The 14,330-nt window shown below is 39.2% G+C and overlaps 1 protein-coding gene across 1 annotated transcript; it reads right to left on the reverse strand.

Moving 5' to 3' along the window:
- Positions 1–5,511: 5,511 nt before the first annotated feature.
- Positions 5,512–7,480, reverse strand: LOC122137098 (oocyte zinc finger protein XlCOF6-like). The gene is made up of 2 exons (XM_042722583.1): positions 7,292–7,480; positions 5,512–6,096 (listed from the first exon to the last, which is right to left on the reverse strand). Exons 1-2 carry the CDS (start codon positions 7,347–7,349, stop codon positions 5,717–5,719), a joined length of 438 nt encoding a protein of 145 aa, XP_042578517.1. The 5' UTR covers positions 7,350–7,480; the 3' UTR covers positions 5,512–5,716.
- Between the last annotated feature and the right edge of the window lie 6,850 nt (positions 7,481–14,330).

The raw sequence follows: 14,330 nt of genomic DNA on the forward strand, positions 1-14,330 counted from the left end.
ATCAAAGTAGTCTATGTGACATCAGAGGATCAGTTATAATTTGTTGAAGCATCGAAAATACATTTTGGTCCAAAAATATCAAAAATTACGACTTTATTCAGCATTGTCTTCTCTTCCGGGTCTTGTTTTACGAAATTTTACTATCAGGATTGTAGAATGTTTGACAAATTGAGAGAAGAGCGAAGGACCATGCGTGCGCCGCTGTCGAAGGGACACATGATCTCAAGTATCTCATTATTTCTTCTACTAATTACTTGTGTCATAGCTCTAAACAATTTGTCTTTTCCTTCTTTCCCTAAATCAGAGCAGACCCCTGTACTGTAGGATAAAAGCTGAATGTGGCAGCACTGGAAAGGTTTTTAATGGTTTTGGGCTGAGCAGGGAGGCTCTGACAGTGCCGCTGGATCTTCAGAGAAGTGAATGCAACAGTGATGGGTGCCACGATCCAGACCCTGGTGTTTCTCTTCTGTCTGCCAGCGGTACATCATACAGAGTGGTCTCCAGAGTGTTTGACATGTGCCTCATTCCACTGTCACCGCATTATCCTCCAAGTCTCTGAGGAGGTGCTGGCCATTCACCAAGAGATCCACCTCCTGAAGACCCCAGAACACATGGAGGCAGGGCTGGGCTCAAAACTGATGTTTTTCTGATGTTAAACCTAAGCTATGTTGTAAATGGTTGTAAAAAGTACTTTCAGTTATGTATAGAACAATTTATTTTAATGTGTAAAAAAATATTTACAGGACAAAAAAAAAAAAAAAACATAAAAGAATGTTTTGTGAAAAAATTGTAAGCTGCGTTAAAAAATGTATTCATTAAAAATGAAATGAATTTGTATACATTATTCATTTTTGTAAACTTGCATCACAAAAATAAACTTGCATCACAAAAATAAACTACAGAAATTAGGTTGTTTCATTGACAATGTGACATTTAAAAAAAAAAGATATTGAAAAATTGTAATGTAATCATACCCATTTTTTTTTCCACTGTTTTCTCTTGGCTAATAGACAATGGTTATTAAATAATATATTTGTTAAGCATTCTCTCAAGAAGATAAAACAGTCTCTACATTCTCTCCTCTCTCTCTCTGGAGTTTGATGTCCTCCCTGAGCAGCTCCACCAGCTTCCACTCACTCCCTCACCTGTCCCAGGACACTTGCAACAAGGCAGAGCAAATAAACCATGCCTGTTAATGTTGTAGAATTCTCCTTGTTCAAAATACCATAAACAAAATGATAAACGCAACACTTTTGTTTTTGCCCCCATTTTTCATGAGTTGAACTCAAAGATCTAAGACTTTTTTTATGTACACCAAAAGGGCTATTTCTCTCAAATATCGTTCACAAATCTGTCTAAATCTGTGTTAGTCAGCACTTCTCCTTTGCCGAGATAATCCATCCACCTCACAGGTGTGGCATATCAAGATGCTGATTAGACAGCATGATTATTGCACAGGTGTGCCTTAGGCTGGCCACAATTAAAAGGCCACTCTAAAATGTGCAGTTTTATCACACAGCACAATGCAACAGATGGTCGCAAGTTTTTAGGGAGCGTGCAATTTGCATGCTGACTGCAGGAATGTCAACCAGAGCTGTTGCCCGTGAGTTGAATGTTCATTTTTCTGCCATAAGCCATCTCCAAAGGCGTTTCAGGACATTTGGCAGTACTTCCAACCGGCCTCACCTAACCGCAGACCATGTGTAACCACACCAGCCCAGGACCTCCACGTCCAGCATCTTCACCTCCAAGATCGTCTGAGACCAGCCACCTGGACAGCTGCTGCAACAATCGGTTTGCATAACCAAAGAATGTCTGCACAAACTGTCTGAAAGCGTCTCAGGGAAGCTCATCTGATGCTCGTCGTCCTCATTGGGGTCTCGACCTGACTGCAGTTCGTCGTCGTAACCGACTTGAGTGGGCAAATGCTCACATTCAATGGCGTCTGGCACTCTGCAGAGGTGTTCTCTTCACCAATGAATCACGGTTTTCTCTGTAGATGGCAGACAGCGTGAATGGTGTCGTGTGGGTGAGCGGTTTGCTGATGTCAACGTTGTGGATCGAGTGGCCAATGGTGGGGTTATGGTATGGGCAGGCATATGGTATGGACAAACAGTGAAGGTGCATTTTATTGATGGCATTTTGAATGCACAGAGATACCGTGACGAGATCCTGAGGCCCATTGTTGTGTCATTCATCCACGACCATCACCTCATGTTGCAGCATGATAATGCACGGCCCCATGTTGCAAGGATCTGTGCACAATTCCTGGAAGCTGAAAACATCCCAGTTCTTGCATAGCCAGCATACTCAACGGACATGTCACTCATTAAGCATGTTTGGGATGCTCTGGATTGGCGTATACGACAGCGTGTTCCAGTTCCTGCCAATATCCAGCAATTTCGCACAGCCATTGAAGAAGAGTGGACCAACATTCCACAGGCCACAATCAACAACCTGATGAACTCTATGCAAAGGAGATGTGTTGCACTGCGTGAGGCAAATGGTGGTCACACCAGATACTGACTGGTTTTCGGACCCCCTGGACCCCTCAATACAGTAAAACACATTTTAGAGTGGCCTAAGGCACACCTGTAAAAGAATTCTTTAAAAGGAAAAACATTATACAACAACAAAAAAACATTTTTAAAACTTAAAAAAATCTTACTGTTCAAAAAACTTATGACTGGTAATGTAAGCTGATTATTCTTATAGATTGAAACAAATGTGTTTTAGCAGTATAAAGAGTATGAAAAGTGCTCTGAGTTGCTGCACAAAAAAAAAAACATGTTGCTGGAGACAGACTTGAACGCAAAAACTGACTGTCTGCCAGCAGGAGGCGCTGTGAGAGCGGTAGACCCAGCAGTTTCTCCAGTAACGGCTGTAATCAAAGCAGCCCCGCTCATGAACGCTTCTTTGTCAGATAAAATGAAAATGCCATCTAAACTTTTCTGAAGACAGTCGGTTCCCTTCAGATATACATTCATATAAAACACCTGCGATGTGTTTTGATTTGCAGTGCTCATGTTTATTCAACTAAGTCAAATGCCACAAATAAATCAATGTATGGGAAATACTGCTAATTTATATCGAAATATTGGAAATGTGTTTAAAAATCATATCACGTTATTGAAAAAAATTATATTGCGATACATATTGATATTGAATTATTGTCCAGCCCTATCTCATTAACTGCAAGACTTTTACTCATTGTAGTGTGGACACTACAGGATTTTGCAGTAGGTTTAAAGGGATTAAAGGTACAAACAAAAAGACGTCACCTGTGAAATACATATGATACTGGTTATCAAGGGTGAAACTGTTATTAAATGTAGACAGACAGCAATCCCATTCAATGTATGTCTTGTGTGAAATATAATTTATTATGCATTTAAAAGCTCTATTAAGAAAATCAAAACATGCAACCTGATGCAAGCAGTATCATCATAAAAAAATGTTTTTCAAAAAAAGGTAAAAGTAAAATGAATGAGACAGATCTCTCTCTTTTTTGACTTATAAAAGACCCAAAGTATCTCAAGACAAGAACCAGGAAGTATGACCATATTAGCCCAGTTCTGTCAACACTGCACTGGCTCCCTATCAAACATCATATAGATTTTAAAATCTTACTTATTTCTTATAAAGCCCTGAATGGTTTATCACCTCAGTATTTGAACGAGCTCTTGTTACATTTATAGTCCTGTTACATTATAGAATATCAAAGTCAACTGCGGGCGGCAGATCCTTTTCCTATTTAGCGCCTAAACTCTGGAATAAACCTACCTAACATTGTTCAGGAGGCAGACACACTCTTGCAGTTTAAATCTAGATTAAAGACCCATCTCTTTAACCTGGCTTACACATAACACACTAATACGTTTCTAATACTCAAATCCGTTAAAGGATTTTTAGGCTGCATTAATTAGGTAAACTGGAACCGGGAACACTTCCCACAACACCCGATGTACTTGATACATCGTTAGAAGAATGGCATCTACGCTAATATTAGTCTGTTTCTCTCTTATTCCGCAGTCACCATAGCCACCAGATCCAGTCTGTATCCAAGTCAGAGGGTCACTGCAGTCACCCGGATCCAGTATGTATCCAGACCAGATGGTGGATCAGCACCTAGAGATGACTTCTACAGCCCTGAACATCAGCGGAGACCAGGACAACTAGATGAGCCCCAGATACAGATCCGCTGTAAAGACCTTGTCTCAGATGACCACCGGGACAAGACCACAGGAACCAGTTGACATTGCTGCAGCCTGGAATTGAACTGCTGGTTTCGTCTGGTCAGAGGAGAACTGGCCCCCCGACTGAGCCTGGTTTCTCCCAAGGTTTTTTCTTCATTATGTCACCGTTGGAATTTTGGTTCCTTGCTGCTATCACGGCTGTCAACCTGTCTGGCTTGCTTAGTTTGGGGACACTTCATTTTACAGCAATATCGTCGACTTGATTGCACACAGACACTGTTGATAGATACATTATTGACACACTTTTTTCCTATTTGACACTGTAAAGCTACTTTGACACTATCGGTATTGTTAAAAGCACTATATAAATAAAGGTGACTTGACTTGACAAGAAGAGAAGCAAAGTGGCCAGTTGCAAAACTACATGAAAGTATTTCTTGCATTTGCATGGAAGAGCAGAAGTGGCAGAGAAAGTAGATGTTCTGATGAAAAACAACGAAGAACTGGTTAAAAATTAATATTAGATTCAAGTCTCTCTTAAAAAAAATTATTTATTTTTTTTTTTTTTGGTGCTCTTGTATTAAATGACTTCCTTATATTACAAATGAGTCTTCTCCTTTGTGTGAACCGTCAGGTGTTTCTTCAGGACTGAAGCCCAACGGAAATTGTTACCACACTGCTCACAGTTAAAGGGTCTTTCTTCAGAATGAGTGAGCAGATGTGTTTCAAAATAGAAGCCTGAGTGAAACTCTTCCCACATTGATCACAGGTGTATGGTCTCTCTCCGGTGTGGATCCTCATGTGATTCTGGAGGTTTCGTTTACTTGGGAAACTACTCCCACACTGATCACAGCTAAAGGGTCTTTCTCCAGTGTGGACCATCATGTGTCTCTTAAAGCTTCCTTTATATGAGAAACTCTTCCTGCATTGATCACAGGTGTGTGGTTTCTCTCCAGTGATTGTTTTTCATATGAATAAATGAAGAAAATAACAGAGAAACTCTCCCTGCATGAATAGCAGTGATATGATTTCTCCACCACATGGATCCTCATGTGTAGCTTAAGGTAGCTTTTAAAAGCAAAGCTTTTTCCGCACTGATCACACGCATGCGGTTTCTCTCCGGAGTGGATCCTCTCATGTCTTTTCAGACATGCTGACAGACTGAATCTCTTTTTACAATGTGAACACTTGTAAGGTTTTTCTCCAGTGTGAATTACCTGGTGACGCTTTAAATGGTTCGCTGAAATATAAGTCTTGTCACACTCAAAGCACATGTACTCTCTCACACCAGTATGTATTTTCTGATGTGCCTGTAAATATTGCAGACGTGAAAAACTCTTTCCACATTCAGAACATGAATGCAGCTTCTCCTTCACATGAACATTCAAGTGTGTCTTCAGAGCTGATGCCACAAAAAAATGTTTTTTCCGCACTGATCACATGTGAACGGCTTCTCTCCGGTGTGGATCCTCATGTGTCCTTTAAGACATGATGATTCTGTGAAACTCTTCCCGCACTGATCACATACGTGTGGCTTTTCTCCAGTGTGGATCCACATGTGTCGGCGAAGATGTTTTTTTTATTGTGAAACTCCTCCCGCACTGAACACACATGAACAGCTTCTCTCCTGTATGAGCTCTCATGTGAATCTCAAGACTTTGTTTTCCTCTGAAGCTCTTCCCGCACTGATCACAAGTGAACAGTCTCTCTCCAGTATGAACTCTCATGTGAATCTCAAGATGTTTTTGGTACGGGAAACTCTTTCCACACTGGGTGCAGGTGAAAGATTTCTTGGCTCTTGTTTTCTTTAAAAGCATCAAAGGTTTTTCTCCAGGTTTGTCATGATTTATCTCCTCCACTTCACTCAGTTCTTCACTCTCCTCGTTCTCTTCCATCAGCTCTGAAAAATGTTGAATTTCATCAAAATAATTCAAATAGAGAAATATGAAGTGAAAAACAACAGTGATAAAATGCACAACTTCTATGATCATTTTGATGAATTTCTATAATTATATGTCCCTAAAACATTGCATGAATGAGATACATTATTACTATCTAACGTAATAACATGAAAACATGCCGTAAAAGTGCCATAAATTTTTTTAGCATAACTATTTGGATTGAGAATGTATTTTTCTAAAAACAAAGTCACACTAGATTTTTTGTTCTATGTGATTACAAATGTAAGAATCATCACATCACATGAAAAATGTGAAGTGAAGTAAAGTGAAGACGAAAGATTATTGATGATGACATCAGAAGAATGATCATGTTAAGTAAAGTCTCTAGCATGAGGTTCTTGACATCTTCATTGTAAGTCAAATGAGCCAGATTACAGAGACTCTCTTCTATTGTCTTTAATGGCTCGTGGAGTCACCGTGCCGTTCTTGGAATAGTTATACAGGTTGGATCAGGACTTGTGAAACTCTGGAGTCTGGAGCAGTTAACGATACCTGAATACCTCATTTGCATGCTTTATCTAAACTCGTCACCCAGGTGTTTGTCTCCATCTCTAAACATTGACCCCATAAAATGTAAACTACAATGAAACAAATCTTTAGTTGAACTTTGATGACTGCAGCGTCACACAGCATATTCTCAATTAAGAACCTTGCTGAAGAAACATCAAGTCTCCCTCGTTTTTGCGTCTAAATTTCCAACAGTTCCATTCACTTCCATTTATATGCATGTGAATGTGGAAGATTGAAACACAAGCTCGAGCCAAATTCCCTGCATTCCTGTTCAACTTTACAGTGAAACGTCACATGCTCAATGTCTAGAGTGACCACGGCCGCATTCATCAATCCGCTTACCAAAGTTATTGCAAGAAGAATGAGAGAAATCAGATTACAGATAATTTATGAAAAATATTATTATGATTTTTTTTTAGAAACTATAAATCAGGTTTTGCTTAAGTTACACTTGCAATCCTGTCAGCCATTTTGGAAAGTTCATGTATAGTCTTTATGGTTTATTGATAAAAACAACAAAAGTCCCATTTCTGTTCATCTAAATCTGATGAAGTGCTTGAATCTTTATAACATGAATGTTCTTCACCATCATGAATGAATGAGAAATCAAAAATAAACACCAACCTGTTTGTTCTTCAGTATCTTCAGTGTGTTTGATTCTGCAGGGTTCTGGATCTCTCATCTTCTTTCATAAGCTCATAAAAGATTTCAGCTGTTCCTGATGCTTTGATGCTCGTCTTCACTTGTAAACTGATGGGAATATTCCAGCATTCATTGGTCAATGGCTGTGGGAGGAGCTTTAGTGATCAAGAGACTGTTGTTGGGGAGCTTCACCGATGATGTGATTGATGTGTGGGAGGAGCTGATCTGCCAAAATAAAATATATATCTTTTGAATGAACGAATGAGGCATTTATATAGTGTGTTATTGTGTATTGCTGTACAGCCAAAGTGCTTTATAACCATACAAGGGGATCTCTCCTCACCCACCACCAGTACCTTATTAGGCATGGATGTACTTAAAGCATTAAAATGTACTATATACCAGGGGCGGTTCTAGGGTGAGTGGATATCCGGGGTTTAGCCCAGAGCCATTAATGTATGTATCAGAATCAGTTTATGCTTCAAATAAATTAGGCTAACCTGAGACGTTACATTGGATAAGTGGCTGAATTTTTTACGTATTTTATTTAGAGACAATTATAATTAATTACAATGAATTATTTGCACTTGCATAAATGATATTATGAAATTAATGTTTCAAATACAACATTTAAAGCACATAAATATAAAATGATAGAAAAAAATAGAATACTTTTAAATATGAGATTAAGGGTGTTTTCACACCTAGGTCATTTGAGCCCTGCAAACGCTCTCGGAGCGGTTCAGCTCATATATGTGAACAAACAAGGGATCTCAGACCCCCTAAACGGACCCAAAAGCTAACCGTACTCAGACCACCTCTGGCTCGATTTCCTCATGATTTGTGAAAGCAATAAGGTATGGACCAACACAGCAGTGATGCTTGAGGTTGAACTAAGCAGTTTAGTACTTGTATATTTTTATATAGGCTATATTTATTATTATTATTATTATTATATATTGATGTCATTTTCATACGTTCAATTGTTACATTTTTCAAAAATAAATAAATAATTAAATAAATAAACTGTTAACTAGAACAATGCAAAATAATTCTGTTGTCATTTATGTAATCTACGGCTAACTGTGCGTTAAATGATTTAATGCATGCATCGCTAAGCATTCTTGCCCTGACAACCACCGGACGCACCGGGGAGATCTAGAATTTTGTCCACTTTAAATCAGACACAGAGATGAAGTAGTGTGGTACTTCACATATATTTGAATGCATGAATTACTGATTTGAATTAATTATCGAAAGATTGATAGAGAGTAGGGATGTCAACGATTAATCGATGATCGATTAATTGTCGATAAGAGATGCAATCGATTAAGGCTGTCGATGGTCGGTTAACCGATTTAATGTTGGGCTGCGTGCGGCTCAAGGCCAATTTATACTTCTGCGTCGGGTGCGCGTAGTAGGTACGGCGTAGCATACGCATTGACGTGTACCATACGTCGTACCCTTCGCCGTACCCTGACGCGCACCTCCTCAAAAATGTAACTACGCGTCGCGACGACGCGGACTGCAAGTTCTGTGATTGGTCGGCTTGGTAGTATCACGTTTCCTCCTACGCATTTCCGGAACGATCTTCTGCACTCTGGACCGCCTGCCATTTTTAAATTCCGAAATTCAGTGAAGAGCCAACATGGAAATGGACCAAGTGACCGAGCGATTAATTGAAGAAGTGAGTAAATACAGCCATCTGTATGACTCCTCTTCGGGAGATTACAAAGACGCAGAAGCCCGCGAGGGTTTGAGGAATGTAAACACAGTGGAACTCGCTCGCGTCAACTAGCGTTTCGGCGGTGTAACTGCAGAGCAAAACAGACATACGCAGAAGTATAAATGCTCACGACGGCGTCGCCTACGTGCGTAGCATACGACGTACACTCGACGCAGAAGTATAAATTGGCCTTCATGCGCACTCAACACGTGCAAGCGGCTGTGAGTGACGGTGACAGTATATAAACGCACCATCATTCATTCACAATGTACACATTAAGCTTTTAATGTGATTTAAACTTTAAAGTACATTAAAATAGAAATCATATAGAACAGTTCTTCAACATAAAAAGCAATAGAAATGTAGTAACTAATCATTTCATCAGATAACTGTTTCATATCGTGCGCTTTGCAGGGCTGCGGACACAGGACAGGTAGTCTATTCATTCCTATGACTTGTTAATTCGTTCCTATGACTTATTAATTTGTGGCAACTTTCCATGTTTCATTAATTTTGTTCCCTAAATAACCCATGAATTAAGTGAAATAAGGGAACAAATTCTTAATTCTTGAAATCTTTAATTTCCCTTCCCGTGTTTACCACAGTAAGAGATACGAAAACAGTGATTAAAAGTGAAAGATAATAAAATAAACCTGCGAAATTAGAGGGTTAGACTGTGAAGATTTAGGAAAAGAAACAATCCCTATATGTTATTGAATTTGTGGAAATTCGTGACCAACCGGCAAACCAGAACAAAGCCGCGTAAATGAAGGCTTGAGTGCATCCAGAGGCATGGTCGCGATCTAAGAGTTTCCTATTATTCCTCTAATAAACAAAGCTTTTATAGGTACCACACTTGTCATAACCAGAGCTTATAATTTGTAAATAAATAATTGCTGGATTCAAAACAGCGATTAATAGGTGCTGTGTGACCGACACAGACAATAGCCTACGTTTTCCCGGAGCATTCAGTGATGTCACTAAACGATGACGCCGAGCATCGTTCACAAAGTTTCTGCATGGACCTACCTAGTGCACATGTTCTCAAGCCCTGGGACAAAATGGGATGCTTTAAGGAAAATTTATAGCCTATGTAGCCTAAGTAATAGGCCCCAACATAAAAAATTACAATTTCTTTTCATAATAGTTTTTTTTTTTTTTTAATATGCGCAGTAGGTATCCGACTTAAATAATTAAAATAACGGATTTAAAACAGAAGTGTGGCGGCGCTCCAAAAGTTCACGGAAAGAAAAGAAAAAGGATGACAACGCATTCTGTTTGTTTGCTTTACAAGAGCACAAATCTTCTGTTTTTATTGTGTGCGCACAATTGAAAGTAAAACACTTTTGCGGAAAAGGTTTTTTTTTTTAATATCTCAGTTGTTTCGATCGCGCCGGAGCCTGCTGCACACGTATATTCTAGCGATTCAAACTTACATCGCAGTCTGTTTATTATCAAAATAAAATAGTCAACAAAACATTTAAAAGGTTACACTGGTCAGTTTAAATAGACCCCAATGACGTTTTTGTTCATATGAAGAGGATCTGTTTTCCATCTATATGCGAATGCGTGTAAAGTAAAAGCCTAGTTTACATTATAAATAATAGTTTAACATTCAAATACATTGCGAATATGGAAAACATCTGGATTTGTGCCAAATGAGACATGAGCAATAGGCTAACCTCCAAATAAATATAGCCAAAGCCGCGCTCGCTCGTCCTCGTCTGCACACATGCACTGTCACGATCTAATGCACTGTATGCCGGATTTTTAAAAACAAATAGACCTAACGGAACGCAAAAATTAAAAATCTGACATTTTCTAGAACAGAATCCAGCAGGATCAAATTCATGTGAGCAACAGTGTGTTTTGGTGCAGCAGCGCTGATGTAGTTCACTTACTGCGCAGCGCAGCCACATGCGCGCCATATTTACGTTTGGGATAATTTTATTTTAAATACAATTTATTTTAAATACCATAATGTCAATTGAAAACATTGCAATTGTGTTTTAAAATACAACAATGAGCACCACAAAACCCTTTAAAGAGGCGTATTCAGCGGTCTCCGTACAGGGAAACAGTCAACAAACTAAAATGATCTCAAACGTATGGCGCGCTCTCTTCATTTTATCAAATGATCATAATCACATCTATTCATTTTACAGTCCTGCTACTAGCATTTTATTCAGACTAAAACCCCTTTAATTCAAGTGAGAAAGCGTTTTGTGTGTGTGTGTGTGGCTTTTGCAAATCCTGTCATGCCGGTGACTGCGTGCCTGCAATAGACGCATTTTGCAGGATTATGGTTAACTATTAATCGATTAATTGATCGTTATTTAAATCGACGATCGATCATGGAAATAATCGAAATTTGACATCCCTGATAGAGAGAGAGAGATAGAGAGATGAAAGTTGTGTGTGTGAATTGCGTCTGTGCGTCTCATTCTGCAAAAGCGAAGCTGTGAATTTTGTTACTTCAAAACATCAATTTTACACCCTAGCTGCTGAGAAATATAATGTAGCGATCAAGTATCAAAGCTACTATATTAATAAAACTTGCGCAGCAGCAATGACAACAAGTGTCCAAGCTGAATTAACTTTATACGTAATATTGCCTTTTAATTTTAACTTTGGCTGAAATGCATGGTTAAAGCTCTGCAAAGGTCTTGACCGGTGACATGATCAGGGATTTCCAGCTCTTCCTCACCCCCTTACCTGTCTACTTCATCTTCCAAATTTTCCAGTAGGTCAGACTCCAGCATTTCACTGCTGCACAGAAAGCTGGAGTCTTGGTTCTTATGAAGTTGTAGTGTGAACAAGAAAAGGTCTGAGATCACTTAAGTGCTGCAGAGGACCAAGAAAAGAACCGGGTTCTCTTTTGAGTCCACTATATTGTGAAAACCAAAAGGATTTTGGTTATTTTTTGTTGTTTAAATTTATGGGACTTTAGTCCCTTTTGGGGTTTTGGTTCCTTTTTAAAACGAACTATATGTGAAAACACCCTAAAATTACCAGTAGGTAGGAGCAAGCCACTGTCTTATTGACTGAGTTAAGTCATTTTTTTCAGTTCGTTCAAAACTATTTTTATGAATGGGTCAGTAAATCACTGATTCAAGGCGTTCAAAAACTAAAGTTTCACAGGCAATGGAACTGCTGTGTGCAGAGATCCACGACATGGCTTTGTTTAGAACCGTTTTCAAAAATTAAAGCAAAAATACAATATTTTCTCTATGATTCAAATCACTTAATATTATCTCTTGTTGGTTGAATTTTGTTGCCCTGAGACTTAGTAAAGTCTTCAACAGACCATTCTAAATGCTAACCTGTTCATATAATCTTTCTAAATGTGTGTGTCTAAAAGTCTGTGCATATAATACCATTAAAAAAAATATTTGTTGCTATACAGTAACAATAATCTAATTTTGACAGATGGTGCGATTGGTATTATGAATTTATAGGCTATGTGAAAACTCTATGTGATGCGCACAAGACATGATAATAAAAACATTCGGGTCTTCAACCCCCTTAGCACCACCCCCCTGCTATATACCATGACTGTACTCTTAAGGCCCCGATATACTTCAAACGAAATCGAAGAAAGAACTGAAATGACGTAATTTCAAACAAAATCAGGCTGAAACAAAGTTTGTTTTGGCAATTTGAAACAGCTCACCAAAGCGAACTTTTTGGGGGAGTTCGTTGTGGCTCCTAAACACCTTTGAGCTTCCATTGGTCCGTGGCGGTTACGCAATCAGTGGTTGAAAAGTGCAGTGTGACCGCCCATTAAGGCATGGTTCTAGTATTCTTAAGGCAAGCAGTTTTTTTGTTGTGTTGAATGGTTAATTTTTCAACGAATTTGTGCAATTTGCTTGTTGGTAATAAACATTTAAAACTGTTATCCATGTATTTTATGTTGTTGGGTATCACAAAACGGATTTAAAATATGAAAAAGTAGGTACTATCTTACAGCGGTTTGCAAAACTCCGTATTCTCCTTTCCCCCACAATGCATTGCATTACGTCACATTGGGGAGAGAAATTTACCAAAGCCCGTCTTGAGAGCAGTATTGAGAGTGACTAGAGAGACTAGTAGACGAGAGTATTCAGATAGCACATATTATAGATAAATAGATAAATACATAGATATAGATAGATAGATAGATAGACTAGATATATAGCCAGACAGATAGACAGATAGATAGATAGATAGATAGATATCGACCAACAGCACAAAAAACGCACTCACTTCCCTACAGCACAAGCTTTCCAACACAGTTTCCATGGGACACCACTGCCCACACAAGCACCTGCCAAACACAGCGACAGACATGCGGCTACATTTGCAACAACATTTTCACCGGAGGAAGAGATAAACGCTTAGAAATGCCCATATAGCTAGCATGATGCCTTCTATTTCTAGATGACAAAGTTTACCAGTACTACGACACTATGACAAAGGTTACCGGTACTTTTCTGAACTAACGTCATGACCACTGCCACTAGATATAAAGAAAACGTTGATTTTTCACTTGGTGCTATTCAATGACAGTAAAAAAAAAAAAAGTGTCGTTATTGTGCACTGCTGCTCGTAGACTAGCTCCAGTGCTCATTGCTGCGTTGCTAAATGATAGCAACTCACCAGGACACTTCACCAACTCTCCACTCATTCTCCTCGGACCATGCATTTAATTGGCTTTGATGGCCATCAGTTCTTGGCAATTCCTCATTTGCTCTCTCACGTCTGGCTGGTTCGAAATTATACGGCTGCGGGCCATCATACATGTTGGCTCTTGCCACCTCTTCCTCATCCCAGTTTTTATCACAACGTTACATTGTCCTAAAATCGTTTTTTTTCAATGTGTACCACTTGCATAAACACTGCGTCCGTAGGCAGTATTATGCGTAGGGGGCTGTCGTTGTTTCGCGTCCTGTGTGACGTCGGAACTCAGAGTACATCGATCTAGTACGAGTTCATGGGTGGGAAGTCATGGGATTGACTGCCGTTCCAGTGCACTTTCACGGGTTTAAAGTTGGAAAAAAAACACGGGGTTACGGGTTGCCTGGAACGCGCATCATACTAGGCTGAGGCTACCTTTCCTCCACTTCTCCCCAATGTGACGTCATCACCGAATTGCGTAAAAAAAACCCGTTAATACCAAAACGTAAAAAACTGGTCTTTAAGACCATTTTTGAGACATTTTAAAAAATGATATACATATCTTGAGTGATTTATGTACCCATTAATCGACAGTGGTGGTTAACCTGCAACATGGGCTTTAAGGGCCATTCGAGGGGA

This window comes from Cyprinus carpio, chromosome B4 (genome assembly GCF_018340385.1).
Source record: "Cyprinus carpio isolate SPL01 chromosome B4, ASM1834038v1, whole genome shotgun sequence".
NCBI classification, from domain to species: Eukaryota; Metazoa; Chordata; class Actinopteri; order Cypriniformes; family Cyprinidae; genus Cyprinus; species Cyprinus carpio.

What these genes read in the sequence shown, in the direction of transcription:
- LOC122137098 (XM_042722583.1), bottom strand. Translation starts at nt 7,349, where the DNA reads ATGAGAGATCCAGAACCCTGCAGAATCAAACACACTGAAGATACTGAA. An exon ending in AGATACTGAAGAACAAACAG is followed by an intron (nt 6,097 to 7,291) that starts GTTGGTGTTTAT and finishes AACATTTTTCAG; the next exon opens with AGCTGATGGAAGAGAACGAG.